The 17140-nt window shown below is 45.1% G+C and overlaps 1 protein-coding gene across 5 annotated transcripts in view; it reads left to right on the top strand.

Annotated features, from left to right (window-relative positions):
- Pka-R1 (protein kinase, cAMP-dependent, regulatory subunit type 1) overlaps nt 1-17140 on the top strand; it is a 28548-nt gene that overhangs the window by 1676 nt on the left and 9732 nt on the right. For 2 of the 5 annotated variants that reach the window (XM_075701425.1, XM_075701426.1), the window contains exons 2-5: nt 10731-10904; nt 12568-12659; nt 13702-13810; nt 16116-16214. In XM_075701425.1, coding sequence (XP_075557540.1) covers nt 10731-10904; nt 12568-12659; nt 13702-13810; nt 16116-16214 — 474 coding nt within the window. Of the gene's footprint in view, nt 1-122; nt 330-5834; nt 6162-6386; nt 6411-10730; nt 10905-12567; nt 12660-13701; nt 13811-16115; nt 16215-17140 lie in introns of those variants that run through there. The other 3 variants (XM_075701423.1, XM_075701427.1, XM_075701428.1) reach the window with 3 other exon arrangements.

Raw genomic sequence — 17140 nt, 5'->3', positions numbered from 1 at the left:
AAACTTGTAGAGAGAAAATCAAATAGTCTTTCCATAGCGTGCATTATGAAGTTTCCGGAACAACATCGAGAGCGAAGACCGCGGACTGAAATTACTAGTGCGGAGGAGCACACGAAAACAACTGGCAGACGACGAAGGAACGAGGGGGCGCACGCAAGTCCAAGATGGCGTCCACTCAAGAGGAAGAGCAGAGCTTGCGCGAATGCGAGCTTTACGTGCAGAAGCACAACATCCAGAAGCTCCTGAAAGACTGCATCGTTCAGCTATGCGTGAGCAGGCCGGAGAATCCAATATCTTTCCTGCGGGACTACTTCGCACGCCTGGAAAAGGTAACCGAAAGAAACGCTGCCGTTCCCCCTAAACTCATCTCTCTCGGCTACTCGAAAGCGATGCGAAAAAAAACTTCGCGACGGATGACCCGAGAAACTCAGCTACACGCCCAATTCACGATCTCGCGGGCGATCGCCGAATATCGGGAGGCTTTCCAAAGGGAAACCGATCGGGGTCTGATTTTTGACGGCGTTCTGGATTTCGGTCGCGACGGAGTACGCGGCTACGCGAGGTTCTAGGCCTTTCAAACATACCCTTCTCGCCTTCACTGTCTGTGCTCGTGCGAACCTCTCGCACGCTTCACGATCGACGGAGAGGAAAAAAAAAATTGATTAGGCAAACAAGTCGGAGAGAGACGTTGAATATGGTCGCTGACGGCGATTTCCGTACCGACAAGAGGAAAGAGTTCGTCAGCCGTGTCGGTAGTGTTCATCCGAGCGGTGTGTTGTGTGTGTCGTCGCCGGCGAAGACATCGGCCCGTTTTGCGCCGAGGAATTCGGCTGCTGCCGGGGCGAGGCGACGTATTATAAATAGTAGGAGAAGAGTCGGTGCTCAACCCCCTCCCTGTTCTCTTCGACGCACTTTTCGAGCGGTGGTTGCCGTTTTAAAGGATGCTTTACCGCCGCCACTGCATGGTTGAAGACCGCGGCGAGAGCGCGTGGCCACGGTCTTTAAAAATAGGACGAAAGTGAGCGAAACATTTTCGCGCTCAACAAGGGGCGCAGGCCAATGATAGTGCTGTGGAGCGTTTACCAATGTCGCTGCAGAAAACCGCGGACGCCTATTGTTTCATTCTTCACGTTTGTCCCTTTTTTTTTTTCTTCCGTTTTTAGACAGATTTCTGGAAGATTGACATCTGTGACCGAGCGGTTACCGTCTACATTCAAGAATTACGTTCGGAAACGACTGAATCGAACAACAAAACCACGATTGCTGTATTAGTTTCGCTTTGCGTGCCGGAAAAGATGCGCAGCGCAAAATTTTTTCCATTTAATTTTTTTTTATTGCGGGTGGGGGGGGGGGGGGTCTGGAGAAGGCAGAAATAAAGAAATTTGTGACTGGGTTTCAATGTGCTCGCTGTACCAACTACGCTCTAGTACCATTCTGCTTGCGTTGCTTACGGAGTTGCTTCTGTCGGAGAAGCGAAACTTGCGGCTATGATGATAGTTTCGCCTTCACGTTTTTTAAATGTTAGTTGCGGTGGCCGAAAATACGAAGTCGGGCGCAAAAGATACGGCTTTAGGCACCGTGACAGCCCATTATTCCGAAACTAATATAGCGATGTGTTGCGCAAGTTTGCGTTTTGATGCCAGACAAAACGCGCGCTGTTGCGAAATTGTAACTTCGATCGACTAACGGTTTAAGGTGTCGCTTAAAGTGTCATCGTGGCTGTGTTTTCGTGTACTTTTCCATTTCTTTTTGTTGTTTATATCTGATAAATACGAAGTTTATGCTGGCGAAATGTAATCCGCGTTTTTTTATGTAAGTATTTTCAAACCTTCCTGTTTAGGTTAATATTGAAGAACACTTCACAATTAGGTTCCACAATAATCTACCAGTGAGATATGCAAAGAAAGCCTGTAATTTTTCTTTTCCTTTGCACGTAGATGTCGGGGTAATGCATCATGTCAGTCACTTCTACGTGGCATATAGTCTAAGCATTTCTGTTATAACGCATTCATTGCTACTTAGGCGTTCCCTTTAAGAATGAACCGTACCGTGCACTTGAACAACTCGTATCATGAGCACATGTACAGTTATGTCATTAAGCATCTCCTGCCATCGAATTGTTAGAGGGAACTTGAAACATGGTTACAGTGCTAAGGAAGACACAAACACGAAATGTAGAGGATGGGCGCTGGATATCAACTGGCTTTAATGCACAAGTGATGACATGCATGAAAGGCAGATGCGTCGAAACTCGAGAATAGTGTAGAATCTCGATATATATATATATATATATCAAACCGAAGCCACAAAGTGTTCAGCACTTATTAGAACTTCTAGATGGTCTGTCTACAGGTTCAAATAAGTAGAGGTCCAAAATAACGTATTTGCCAGAAGTTACGTGATTTAATCATTCTTGACGTAGTGATAAAGTGAAAAATTTAGAGGACGCTTGAGCTTCGCCTTTAAGAGTGGAACGCGATAGCATTCAAAGACGCCTGAATGCTTTTCATGCTTCCTGGCAACTGCAGTTTATGTTACCATAACATTTACCAGGAAACGCTGGCTGCAAATGCTATGCACGGAGGCAAGCTTCCTGGTAGGAACGCGGCCTCTTGCATGGGTCGATCTCCTGCTATTGTTTTGAACATTTAACATTTCATTCTGAGAAGAGCTAACATAACAGATATGCTCTATGAGTGTTCTTTTTCCCCATTACATTTGTTTGTGACCTGCCGTTCTAAAAATTCCAAGGAATAAAAGACAAGGTATGAGCAAACTTGGTGGTAGAAGAGTGGTTGGGTGTACGTGGTTCGGAATTTGTTTTGAAATTCTTTTTGCCGAAGCGATGCCGGACGCCGATGCAGGATTTTATGCAACACTGGGTCTTAACACTATCGCGTTAATACAACGAAAAAAGGTTGCTAAACGCCTAGCTGCATGCATGTGTGCTTGCATGCCACCTGGTCAGCCTGTTCTTCAACCATCATTGTGCTGTCAATGTAGACCAAAGTATGGTTGATGTGTGCATCAAATCTGCATTCTATATCAACTTAAACAGAGTTGGGTCGTCCTCCTGATAGCCAAATAATAGCGGGTTTTTTTCGCAACAGTCATCTTCTGGTGTTTCCTCATTTCACTGCCGCTTTCACTGGCCCAAAGAGGGTGGAAGCGTTGCTATGTAATGTGCAGAAAACAGGTGTTGTAAGAAAAAAAAAAATAATTCTTTAGACCTTGATTCTGTACTTCCATTTTGGGGGAGTATTGGACATTTTTGTTCCGATTAACAAGTGTTTCTTTTTTACATTGTTCGAATACAAAATCAACCAATTGAGATCCTGTTGTTCTGTTTAAGCGATTTTCATTTACAGAGATGCTACGGAACACATTGATTTTTAAAGATTCTGAAATGAGTGTGCATTTCATGCATGTAATTACTTGTGCCTTGGTAAAGCCAGTAGATGTTCAGCGCCCATTTTGCATATTCTGTGTTTGCCTTCGTCACCTTCAGCGCTGTGACCATGTATCATAATGCCAGCAACCAATTACACCAACTTTGAAAAACATAAGTCTTGGAGGGATCTCCACTAGGCTGGCTACGGAGAAGTCTTTTCACACATTCACACGAAATTCAGATTCCCGAATCTGTGCCTAAGGCCCTCTGCAGTCTCTTCTTTCGGGAATTTTCAAGCCTTCCATGTGTCGCACTCCTCCTTCAGATTGGAGAAAGTGAAGGAGTGTGTGCGGATACTTTGGCGAAGCTTTATATATAATCTGTTCACGTGGTTTTGTGGCGTGCCAGTTATTTGGTTGGCAACCGAAGCTTATTTATTGCCGCAGCATTGGTGTAGAATTTAAGTGTTGGAAAACATATTCACAAGCTTTGTTTTGCTTGAAAAATGTGCACATTGTGTTGCACTGTCAAGCCTCCACAGAGTCTCCACAAGTGCTACGCCCCGCTGTACCTAGAAGCAGTTGAAAGTATGCTGCCCGAACTCAGCCTGGCACCAGGCTATCCCAGCTGTTTCCCTATGTCTTCGTGCTACCTTCAAGCCGAACATTCAGGCTACACCCATAGAGCTTGTCTATGGGGAACCACTCCGTCTCCCAGGCGAATTTCTTGCCGCACTACCATCCAACATCACCACATCAGATTCCACCGATTTCGTCGCCCGGCTCTGCAGCGCATCACTGCAAGCCTACACCTTTCGTTTTTAAGGATCTGGCAACATGCACACACGCTTTCCTCCGCTTCGACACAGGCCGCAGGCCTTTCCAGCCACCTTACAGTGGACCCTACCGGTTTGTCCATAGCGACAACAAAAATTTCACCCTGCACGTGAATGGAAAGGACGCCCGTGTTTCTATTGACTGGCTGAAGCCACCATGCATTACTTCCGATGAACCAGGGAACCCCAGCGCACCCTCGGGCGTTCTTCCATAACCACCAACATCGCAGCCCGCTTCAGTCACTACACGTTATGGACATTGGGTACGCTTCACAAATTTTTGCAAGCCCTGAGGGCTTTCCACTCCATGGTGAAGGGTGGTGGTGATGTGGAGACGTGCTCTCTGCAACATTTCTGCGCAGCCTCTGCCTTGTCATTGTCCACCCCGCCAAGGCACAACTGCATGCTGCACTGCGTGGCCAATGAGAAACACCGTTGCCGCCTAAGACCGGTGACAGGGAAGATACAAAAGCAGGCTGTGTGGCTTGAAGAACTGGACGCGTGAAGCACCAGTATGATCACCTGCTGCTGTTAGGGCAATAAACTGCCGTCCCTTTTCTATGTTGGGATTCGTTCCTCAGCTGACACAACATTCTACAATACCAATCATTTCTGTGGTAGCGGCAGAGCTCCCTCCAGTTATTTCTGTAAGAAACTCTATGGGTTACATTTAGTCTCTTGAATGGTTTACTGCATATATGAAAACCAAGTGAGCATATATACAAGTTTCATTGACTTACGTAGAAGCTTGAACTTACTGGCGATGTAGTCTTGAAGGGGGGCGGCAGAAAGCTAGGTGGGCGGATGAGATTAAGAAGTTTTCAGGGACGACATGGCCACAATTAGTACATGACCGGGGTTGTTGGAGAAGTATGGGAGAGGCCGTTGCCCTGCAGTGGGCGTAACCGGGCTGATGATGATGATGAGTCTTGAAGGAAACTCTGTTCTAAGTGCAGTGAGCAGAGAGAAAGGCCAGATACAGAACTTGTGGGCTTTTGAGAACCACGTTGTGCAGCTTCTGTCACAGACAGACTTACACCTTGTGGTGGAAGGCCAACAATGGTGGAGGTCGTAATTTTAATACCTCATGCACATGAGAGGTTAGAGAGAAGCGCCTTACTGCGATTCTGCCGGTGCAGCGCTAGCATCCCGATGCCGGTCCACGGCAGTAGTCGATCCCGTCGTGGTGGAGCCCGTTTGTCAAGTCGCGTGGGCTCCCCCTCGTCTTTCGTTCTCCAGTTGCCCCTCCTTGCCCTCTTCCGTCGCCGGACGCATGTCGCAGAGAAGGGGGAGGGGGGATGCCGGGGACCTTCTCAAAAATACACGCAGGTGGGAACGTGTGCAGTGCTGGCGGGCTCGATGGCGAGGCAAACGAAGGGGGCGTATGACAAGAGGAAGAGGGGGTAGGGGTGGTTGGGGTTTAGTAGGGGGTAGCAGTGGCATTCGTGGGACGATGCCAAGAGAGCGGGGAACCCTGGAGCTTTCTTATTTGAGGTTGCCACAGCGGGGGTGGTGGCATCCCCTCCCCCACCCTTCCTCCAAGCTGGGCCAGTCGCGCCCTCCATTTTTGCGTGGAACGGCTCATAACGCGTCTATTTGTGGTTCGGTGGCAGCTCGCAGCGCGCCTTGTGGCCGAACTGTATCGGAGGTTTTTTTGCAAATTGTGTTTGCAAACTCCAAGGCCCATAGATTGTGGTCGTGGACACTGAACGCAAGCGCTGTTGTGTCGTCATTGTTGTGTTGTGTTAAGGTGGAGTAGGTGGACGTCCCTGACGCACAAATTTCACTGGATGTTCTCAGAGGGAGTGTAACACGCAGCTGTAGCTTTGCCTTGAGTTGTGTTTCTTGAGGCCTCTTCTTGGCACTGTGCCCACCGTTCGAGCGTGTCGTATCTGGACGAGCCCCTTCAACTAGTTGCTCGTCAAATTTCAGCTCGTGAGTATCCAGCATTTAGGGTTGTCGTGGTTGTGTCGTGCCGTGCGAGTGTCCCAGCCTTGCTGTGCCTCCCTTGGAATATGCTGGTGCGAGATCTCTACAGTCCAACCTCAGTAGGGTCTTGTGCACTGGTAAAGTGCACTTCCCTGTCAAGGCACCACTCATGAGTGACTCCAAGATTTCTGTGTGTGTGTTGCGCATTGCAGGCGCCTAATATCACTGTGTGCCTTACTTGGAAAACACCAGCACGTGAGTTTTCAGCTGCTCAACCCTGCTAGACAGCTGTCCCTTCGAGGAGGGCCCATCTGTAAACATTTTTCGAAAGCTTGTGACTCATCTTGCACCACCTGAACAAAGAACTGGAAGTGCGGTCAGACTCGGTTATAACGAAAAGGTTTATGCACTAAAGATAATTCAATATTAGGTAATTTTATATACCTAGACTGACCTGTAACAAACTTACGCAAGCTTTTGCGATCCTTTGTTATATAAGAGTGTCATCTCGAGACAATGCATAAAAAAAGTAAGCAAGTCATTAATTGCTGAAGACAAAACTAGGCATAGCAGTTGTGCTTTCAACTGTTACTCATTGTCACTAAGAATGACGTTCTCGATGCCACGTCTGATTTCGCAGTCAACAGAGCAAATAATGTTGGCCTTCTTGAACATCAGCAAGTGGATGCCTGAAGTTCAGTAAATAAATCCAATGTCCAGCTCATTATGTGGAAGTTCTGCGCGTTCGATATAGAGAGTAATTCGCTATATTCGGGTTTCTTGCATTCAGCCTGGATTTTTGTATGTGGCAGCTCCTACTTGGTAAACCTTAAAAATGCAGGGTTTGTTCATACCCAGAGCGGCTTAGTTGTCTTCATACTTCTGGTATCCTTGTGTGCTGATCTGCACAGGATAGTTGACCAACACAACATCTCCGAACAACAAAATTAAACTTTGGCTTCAGTGAACAATCGCTTATAAGCAAGTTCTCAAAATAGTAGAATTGTCTGAAGAATGGTGCTGATTCTGGAACGATTGTTTATTTTGCTTACTGCATGTTGTTATGTTATATATATATATACACCACATACATAGTACTCGATGATTCAGCTTAATTTCTTGCACAGAGCAATTTGTAGCTAGCTTTCTTTTTTTTTTTTACTATTTTGCTTCCCTTGAGTGATGTAACAACGAGCAGATTTTATTTTCTTTGATTGCATAACTCTGCAGGCAATTGTGACCCAAGCAGGAGACTGCCACACTTTTGGTCGTTCCACGTGTCTGGAAGCATGGGGGATGTGGAAACCTTCACAATTAGTTTGATTGGCAAACTCCGTCCCTAACTGCATAATATAATGCATATGAAATGTTGCCGCAGAAAACCCACTTTAGCATTGAAGGCGCTCGTTATGGCAGCCATTGGGCTGATGCGAGTTTGTGTACAACCGTTGTGTAGCGCCCGACATAAACTGAACTATGCCTGTTTCATCTGACTCCTGTTCGTTAGTCACCTCATGAGAATGCCAAAGCAAGACAGCAGGTTGGATTGTGTGAGGAGACCTGCAGGTGGGTTACGGAAATCTCAGATGGTTGGCACTGCATGTTAGTAATGGTTAGAAAGCCTTCACGCAAGTCTCATTTTAGGGTGGCGACAACTGTTGTTAGGAGTACCTGATGCCGCCAGCTAGCTTGAGGGGTGAAACTTAAGAGTTAAATTTAGGGATGTGGGATGCAAAATGGCGAAAGTCGAGGAGGGCCACGTTGCTTGCAACTGCCACTGACGTGAAAGCAACCAAACTTTTTCAATAAAATTTGGCCTCTGTCGCCAAAGACGTGTGTATGTGAGCGCAGTACATGGCACGTATACCTTATAGTTCAGCAGGCTAGTAATCGCAACCTTTATTAATGCGCACTCAAAAAACACCCACTGTTTTATGTGCAGAGCAACGACAGAGTTCAATGCACTTTCGCTTGCTTGACTTGAGATAATGCTACCGAGCGTGCATCACCGTGCAATGTAATTTATTGTTTTACATGTTTTGTGCGACATGTAATAGCAAAAAGTAAATTTGATGCGTTCAAATAAAGAGAAAATGTGTATGCAAGTTTCCTGCATGCATTGCAATAAAATTAATTTAAAGAAATGTAATAAAGTGCTTCCCAAGATGGGTACATGTCAGGATGTAACCAAAGAAGGCAAGAATGCACCACAATGCTGCAATTTCTAACCGGATTGAGGACCAAAATGTCGGCCCACATGAATAGCGGTTGAAACTGTGGTGCTGTAGCCATGCTAAAAACAAGACATGTCGACTCCCTAGTACTGGTTTTGGGTCTCGCTCTGAATGTAGCATGCCCTACTCTTCTTTCTTCCACAATGTGACCGGCCAATTATCGTCGTCAGCCTGTGTTAAATCCTATTTAGATAGAGAGGCTCTCCCACCAGAGTGCATTGCTTAAACCCCTCCTGTTGCAACCGAATCAACCCATGCTGTGCCTGCAAATTCCCTATTCTCATCTTCCACTGCTTTCAGGTGCTTCGTTTATTTTTTTAGACCCCTAGTGCAGTAGTCTGATAGACTACATATTGTATGCTATTCAGCTAACAGAAGTGCCGAAGGTATTAAGTGATCCGGTTTCGAACTTACCAACTCTTAAGAATGATATTGATGACGGGGTGAAGTAGCAGGAAGTGACCAGAAAAGAGAGAATGGGACTTCCTTCAAGTATGCTGGGAACTTATGGTGCCTGGGATGTGTCAGCTTACACGGTTTTGAGTCTGTATGTTTGCGACGAAGAGAAGGGCGTTCGGCCACACGATACGTGCACTTTGTTGTGCATAGCACAGTGCTGAGATCACCCTGAGCAGAACCGTTTGTTTTTGGGTTTGAGGAAAGTTTATTCGGAACATTGTTATGCTACTGTTTTCTATTTATCAATATTAGAGGTGCTACATTGTTTTCGAATTGAGCAACACACAAAGCTTGTATGTTCACATCTTCAGAACAAAACCAGTGTGTTTCAGCACCCATGTCGGAATTTCGCATGCCACGTGATGTTGGCACACAGCTTGCAACTTTTGATGCAGAAGCTCATATCCGGCATGAGCAGATATCTGTGCATTTCCTCTTGCAAGACACCTAGAACAGGTGCATGATGCCATAGCCAGATGCGTGTGATGAGCCCTGTGTGGTTGGGCCTTTAATGTTGGTTGCCAAGTTGGGCAGTTGGAAATGCACGAAAGACATAAAGAAGGGGACGTGTAACGAAGCAAGACTTGAAGCAATGCACAGCATGTGGAGAATCCATTCCTCTGTGTAACTGGGCCTTTATTTAATTTGCTTGCCTGGTATAGTAATTTTCATACCAATGACCACCATTAAGTGACGTGGTGAAGCTGCTATGTGTGGCATTACTGGCATGTCGTCTACGCCAAGTCTTCAGTCAGGCACTGTTTCTGTAGATAAATCGCCAGCTGCAAAATTAAATTTCTGTGTCAAGCTCGGCCTGCCGACCCAGTCGATGGTGCACTTGTCGGAAAGTTTCTTACAAGTGTAAGAATGTTGTAACATGCACCATACTGTCAGGGTTGCATGGTGGAAACAGCTCATCTTGTCATTTATGGCTTCTTTGTAAACTGAAGCTGCATGTAATGCTACAGGTGGTGTTAAAAATGCAGGTTCCAGCACATTGTCTTGTATCAGAGCTTTGGTAAGCTGGTACTAAAGGTTCTTTTGGAGTTGCTTCTTAACAATACACATTTCTGACGCATGAACAGTAGCTCTGGAAGTGCACCTTCAATGGTGGGGGGGAGAGGAGGAGTAGGAGGAGGTCGAAGCCGCCGGGAATCATCACTTGAGCACAAAGTGGGGGGGGGGGGGGGGTGCAATGTTGCGGCCAATTTCAGCGCACTTGTTGCCAGTCATTTGTGCAATTCTTTGGCATGCATACAGCTAGAAGTTTTGAGACTCTTTTCCTTGTTATTATTCCCTCGTTTACTCTCATTGTCACATATGCACCTGCTTGCCTCCAATCTTATGAACAGGTAGTACATACTCGAGTAAGGGCCGCGCTTGTAAAGGAGCCGCACCACGAACTTAGGAACCCCAACTTAGCAAAACCCCAACCCCAATGCTGTGAGAATTCACCGAAATATATAACGACATGGGTAGGGCAGAGGAAGATGGCTGTATTTGTACGTCCTGCTGAACCAAGCCCGAGTGGCTGTGATAGTGACAGCGGTGAGGACTGGATGAGGCACCACGAACGTGGCATGCATGCTTGAACAAAAACGTACATTACCAAAACAATAGTGCTTGCTTTTTGTGTACAAAAGGATCATGGGGATTACGCATGGCCATAAGAATGAGACCAAAATGGACCGTACTCAGTCAAGTTTGCGAGAAAAAGAAACTGTGACCCTTATACAAGTACATACAGTAGTTGCCAAGATTCGGTGAATATGGTTGCACAGGATTGTGTGTGTGTGTGCATGTGTGTGCAGAAGGTAGCAACCTGGGGGCAGCGTATTCACTAGACCTGTCTCTTGAGCACTGTTGCGTTGTTGTGACGCAGGAGGCTGCCACAAGAGCCAAGCAGCAGCAGCTCTCGCCCATGGCGACCACACCCCCCTGCGAAGAGAAGGAGGATGAGCTGTCACCACTGCCCGTGCCGCCTCAGCGGAGCCGGCGCGGGGCGGTTAGTGCCGAGACCTACTCTGAGGAGGACGCCACATCTTATGTCAAAAAGGTAACCTGGCGCATCACCGTCTCAACTGCTCTGGCTCGGGCTTTACGGATCCTATTCGCAGTGAAGTTGTTATTGGAGCTAGAACAGCCTGAAAAACGTAAATGCCAGAAGTGTTGGTGCCAAGAGTTCAATGTTTGATGTATCCGAGCAAGAAGAATCAGGAGATCTGAGGGCCTTGATAAAGCAAAAGAGATATTAATTGTTACGCTTAATTGAAATGTAGAAATAATAAAATGAAGGGGAATGAAAGTAGACAAGAAGGTAATTACTTTAAGCTGGTGGGAGCTGAACCTACCCCTACCCCATTATGCATTCTGTGCTTCGCTGTTAAGCTCCCAGGGTGGCCGTCCTCTTGTCAGTTTTCTTCAACAAGGGCTAATTTAGCACAGATACATAAATACACAAGAAAGTTGAATGAGAGTGAAATGTAGCATCCAGAGTCACAAAAATTAACGAGTCAAAGATAACTTTCACTTTGCTCGTATTTTTGAAGTTTCTGCAGCCGGTAACGTGGTTTGCATGTATTAATGATCATAACGTCCTCTGCTCTTTGACAGGCTAGAAATAGATCTAGAGCCAAGAATGGCAGCCTTAAAAGAGTGTTGTAAAAGGCTGGCGAGGACGTTGACTGAGTACTCTCTAAAGAAAGTTTGCACCCTTTGGGGCATATCTTGTCCCCAAAGAATAATTGTCATCTATCTTGCTTGTCTTTCCTTTCTTGAAAACTCTGCTTTCGCTACTTTTCTGTTGAGATTGCTGTCATGCTGATAACACGCATGCCATTTGTGACCTGGATGTATTTGGGGTCAAAATACGCTACATAAGGTGCAAACATTCCTTAAAGTGTAATGCACCATGATTTTCAACAGTAAGAAAGGAAAAGGACGGAAGAATTCAGATAGGCAAAATTGCTTGGCATGGAGCAAGGAACTTGTGTTTTAATGCTCCTTTTGCGGTGTATGTATTGTGCCAAAACACATCAGATCATGATGACGCTGACAGTGAATGTCTCTATTAGCCATACAACGTCTTTGTTAAAGCTATTCCTGTAAACTCAAAATACTTAGCTATCAACTCTGCAGCTACATGGAAAACAGTTCAGTATCTTTTTCACAATGTTCATAATGCCATGCATACTTATTTATATTTTCTCGTGACCATCTTTAATCGGCTAACAAATGCTACACGTTATTGCTCAGTGAAAAACGCACCTTCCTGTATCGGAAGTTACTTGAATGGTACCGCTCGTTCTATTTTTTGCCTATGTTGTCGCCAAGCCTTGCGTAATCAGACTGCATGCGCAATGCAAATAGTGGTGTACATTCCAGAACTTGGGCAAGCACTATCGATTACACTGGAAGGTTCATTGAGCCATGCATAACTAGTTGACTCACCTGATCTGCAGATCAGATTGTTGACGATCGGTGCATGTGTTCAACACTGTTATTCTGCTCGAGTGTAACTTGTTTTCATGAGCATGAGTTCACCCAATGAAGTTAGTTTTATGACTCACTTTTCTGGCCACGGGTATGATTCTTCACCATCACAACAATGTGACAGCAAAACTTTGTTTTAGGTTAACATTGTTAGCAATGCGCAGGCCCCCACCGGCAGGCATGGTATGCCCCACAATGATTGTTGGTGATGTGTTTGCACACTGCAGATGGTGCCCAAGGACTATAAGACCATGGCGGCACTTTCGAAGGCCATTGAGAAGAATGTCCTGTTCTCACACTTGGACGACAATGAGCGGAGGTGAGCCACACGCCACGCAGATTGGTGGCTTTGCATTCAACAGTAGTCTAAAGCCTTCTAACTAATAATGGTACTTCAAACATTTGCAACATACAGTGTTATGAGCAACTTAACACTTCGAAGGTCCACATAGAAAGCCTGTGGGACTTTGGTTTTACACACACTAAACCTGTTTGTTTAGACTGCTCAAATAAGTATTGGTTCTGTAATGCAAGCATAACAGGAAACATTGCTAAGGAGCGCCTGTTTTACTTTATAATTTTTACATATTTTTACATGTGATTTTACATAGCCCACATGACCCAAAAGGAGCTGGGAGTCTATTTGAGAATGAGAAATCAATTCATCAAGTGTGCCTCTTCTAACCTGCTAGGCATTTCTTAAATGCAGGCTATGAGCTTTCGACACTTAATGTACGTCTGCTCATGAAAGTTAACAACCTTGAAACTGTAAGAGCACAAAACTGTAGCAGACTGCGCTCTGCAATTACAGGCTTTGCGCTAAGGTCACAAAATATGTGATCCAATTCACAGTTTCTACATTTGGCCAGGAAAGAATTATGCTGATAATGATTACATTTAAAAGGACTTTAATGGGCAGGTGTGAAGTATGGTACACTGAAAAAAATAAATCAACTAGTAATAAAGCTAATATAACGTGCAGAGTTTTCAACTTTACTGGAAAGACGTGGCAGGCGCAACTTATTCGGTAGACATCTATGCATTAAACAATTGGCAGCGTTTTTTGTCTGTATCAGCTGTGGTTGATGCAGTTGGGTGTCTGAGCTTGCTAAACATGTTTCTGGCGCACAGTACGAAACAGCAAAGAGACAGAGAAGCTCCCTGTCTTTTACCAGTCCCCCTTTTTTCGTGTTCCACATTTTGCACCAGAAACAACATGTTCAGCAAACCGATGCAGATCACTACCTTGAGTGGACCATTACTGTATATTCTGATGATGATCAACACTTTTATTCCGCGTGATTAGGATCTTGAGAAAACCTTTTTGGTGAATCACTGTTGCACCAACCTCTTGGTTACAGCGACATCTTCGACGCCATGTTCCCCGTGGTTCACAAAGCAGGCGAGGTGATCATCCAGCAGGGAGACGAGGGGGACAACTTTTACGTCATTGACCAAGGGGAAGTGGACGTGAGTGGCGCATTTCACAGTGGTTGCACTGGTTTTGGATTGGTGATAAATGAGTATTCTGTGCTGCTGAAGCAGCCCCGAAAAAGCTGCAGGGCAGGCAACGTGTCTTTTGATCAGCAGCCTTGAAATAGCACATTCGCAGACGACGCACGTAGCCGGTGGTTAACAGATACAGTCAAGCTTTTTTTTTTTGAACTCCACAGGCACTGCAATAACGTTTGAAAAATCGGGCAGTCAAAAATAACAAATGCATGTTTTTTACTGCCTTCAAGGGTCTGAAATAGCTCTGAAGGCCTGCCAGTACAATTAATAGGCGTCTCGCTCGTGCTGCGACAGGAGACGGCGATTGTGCACGCGTATAATAAAAGAGCACTTACAGTATATATAACGACCGAATTTTTAAGCACGCCCAATAATTTGGACGTCCTCGCAACACTGCAACGTAGCCCACAGAGCCAATGTGTAAGGAAATCTCAAATTTTGTATCCTGAAACCCTTTGCCGTCCAATTTTCCAGACTTTTTGCCGTGACTACAGATCCGAAATGGCAATAATCAAAGCTACCACCGCCGTCATTTCGTCTTGCAGCATAGAATGTCCGACTGTATGTTGCAAGCCCCAGCACACCGCCTCAGATTTTTCAGTGCACCATGGGTGGTGCATAATCTCGGGATTTAGTGCAAGCAGTAATGTCATTGTTTTTCGTTTCTTTCACTATCACAAACACCTACTTTTGCGAGCCTTCAGTGACGCCGCTGCTAGTATTTCAAACATAAAGACTTTGAGGATGCTTAAGCTTCACCTTTAAGAGTGGAACGTGACAGCGTTAAAAAATCCCCGACTGCTCCTCACGCTTCCCAGCAACTGCAGGCAGCAAATGCTATGCACGAAGGAGAGATTCATGGTAGAAATGTGGCCTTTTGCGTGGGCTGATCCAGGGGGTAGTGCAAAGCCGCACCAAAGAAGTTACATCAGGTTTCCGTTATTATTTTGCACTTTTAATGTTTAAGTCCGTGAAGATTTAACATAAAAGACATGCGCTCTCAGTGTTTTGTTTCATGGCATTTGTTTGTGGGCTGTCATTCTCAAAATTCCAAGGAATAACTTTGTCAAGAATGGTGTGGCAATATATCACCCGCATATATCGCATGTCATATAGCGAGGTGTGGCATATACATATACTTAAATATATACGGACATTTTCGCTCATGGGACGCTGACACCGGATTTTCTGCAGCACAAGGACCTTAACGCTGTCTTGTTAAAATATTCGAAGGGGGTTGCTCTTTATCAACACTGTCTGAAACTAGGCTTCTTACGTGGCCTTTGGAGGTGAACATTAAAGTGTTCAACATAAATGGATGTTAAAGAAGAGAAATAAGGTGTATTAGTGGATTATGCTTTTGAAATAGCATGCAAAAATGGGACTGACCGCACCAGCTTGCTGTGATGTCATGAATTTTGACAGCGCCTACTAAAGTCTAGCAAATATTGTAACAGCGAAGGACTGTTGCATTGCATTCTAAAGGAACCAAGGAATTCGCCTGGCAAGTTTCAAAAACTTTTCTCAGACCAAAACAGCCGAAGTACAAGGGAGTACATTGAAGTTCACTACATCAGACTGACATACCAGGACTTGGGTTTCGGAGTGAAGTTACATTTTCTTTGCTAAAATTCAACTTATCAAATATACTATAGATGGATTAATTGTTCTTGCATTGCTTAAGAGGCACTTGTGTTCACCTTCCCTTCCAGTATGTGTTGGCATTTGTTGCACTAATTCCCCTCTGGCTTTACTGCCAAATGAATGAAATTAGACTTTTGATAGAGCATATTGCCAGTCTAAACTGATGGTGTATTGTCACTTTAATGTGCCCCTCTTTGTAAGAAGCGATACAAATGCAGCTTTAGCCTTACGGAAGTTTTGGTTCTGCAATGCTCCTTGATACTTTGTGTCTGCGGTATTTCTTTGAACATAATTAATTAATAATTAATTATTAATTAATTACAGGCTTTAGTACTTTATCTTACATCCATTAAAGGAGCTGCAGGTCTAGTCACTATCAGCAGAGTTTCAACACGATACATCTACTCTGTCTCCTGTAGAGATTGTTACCTAGTACATTTATAAGTCTAACCTCTGGTGTGACACCCGAAGTGGTATTTCACTGCTGGTTATCTCCGCTAGAATAAACTGGATGGACAAAGGATGATGCGGTAAAGTCTAGATGAGCTCTCGACAGCTAACGCCATGAAACTGGACTTTCACTCACCCTGGTTAATGCAGACTCTCTCTCTCTCTCTAGGTATACGTCAACGGACAGCACGTCACCACAATCGCGGAAAACGGTAGCTTTGGAGAGCTAGCCCTCATTTATGGAACGCCTCGGGCAGCTACAGTCAAGGTATGTCACATGTCATGTTCATAGTTTAGATTACTCACACACTTATTACCTTAATGGAACACTGGGCTACTGAAGATGCAGGCGTGAGCAGCTGGCATTGGTGGCATCACGTGGTGGAGTAAGGTTTAACGAGAGAGGGTACAGTGGCATTATTGCAGTGATCTACGATGTTCTGCTTAACTGCTGTTGTAAAGCATTATTGTATTGGTGTTTTTCCTTCGGTGAAAACATTCACGTAACATGTTTCAAACACGTCATAGTTGGACGAACTGTCAATAGATGTCGCTACCAGTAGTGCTCCAGCGGCGCGGTATTCCGTAAAGAGTAATAGGTTTACGGACAAGCTACTACACTCTGCCACTACTTGTGGTTTGCGTAACACATAAGAACTGCACTTGTTGCTAACTTCAATGAGAGTGAGAGAGCATTCATATTATTTATTGAAGAGAGGTTGCAGGCATTTTAATGGCCTTGCAGCATTGCAGGCACCCGAGCTATCAAATTGGGGCTGTAGGTTTCATCAATTGAGAGTATTAGAGGAAGGAGGGAGTCTGGATTCATAGAAGCACCTGTCATTATGCAAAATGACTTGCATGTGGCACCCTGTTAAAATAATTATCTGCACATCTCGTCTCCTTTGGAGCTGCTAGTTTCCTTAAATTTGGCCCAGTGAAATTGAATACTGTAGCTGTGAAGACAAATTTCACTGCCATGTTTAAAAGGCTTTCTACGAGGGCAAACCAGAAAGTCTTTGAACCTATATATTTTTTTAAGCCAAACTATAGCTGTAAATGCGAAGTCAATGTATCCATTCCCAGCGGTAGACCTTTCCTGGACCGGTCTGACCTTATCTGCCGGTAGCTCCGCCGCGCGGCGCTGCTGTCAGTTGTTGAAGATGGCGATTGTGCTTCACACGTCCACGGCGT

Source organism: Dermacentor variabilis, chromosome 8 (genome assembly GCF_050947875.1).
Source record: "Dermacentor variabilis isolate Ectoservices chromosome 8, ASM5094787v1, whole genome shotgun sequence".
NCBI classification, from domain to species: Eukaryota; Metazoa; Arthropoda; class Arachnida; order Ixodida; family Ixodidae; genus Dermacentor; species Dermacentor variabilis.
Note: the sequence above shows the minus strand (reverse complement) of the source record. Positions and strands in the feature narration are given on the sequence as shown.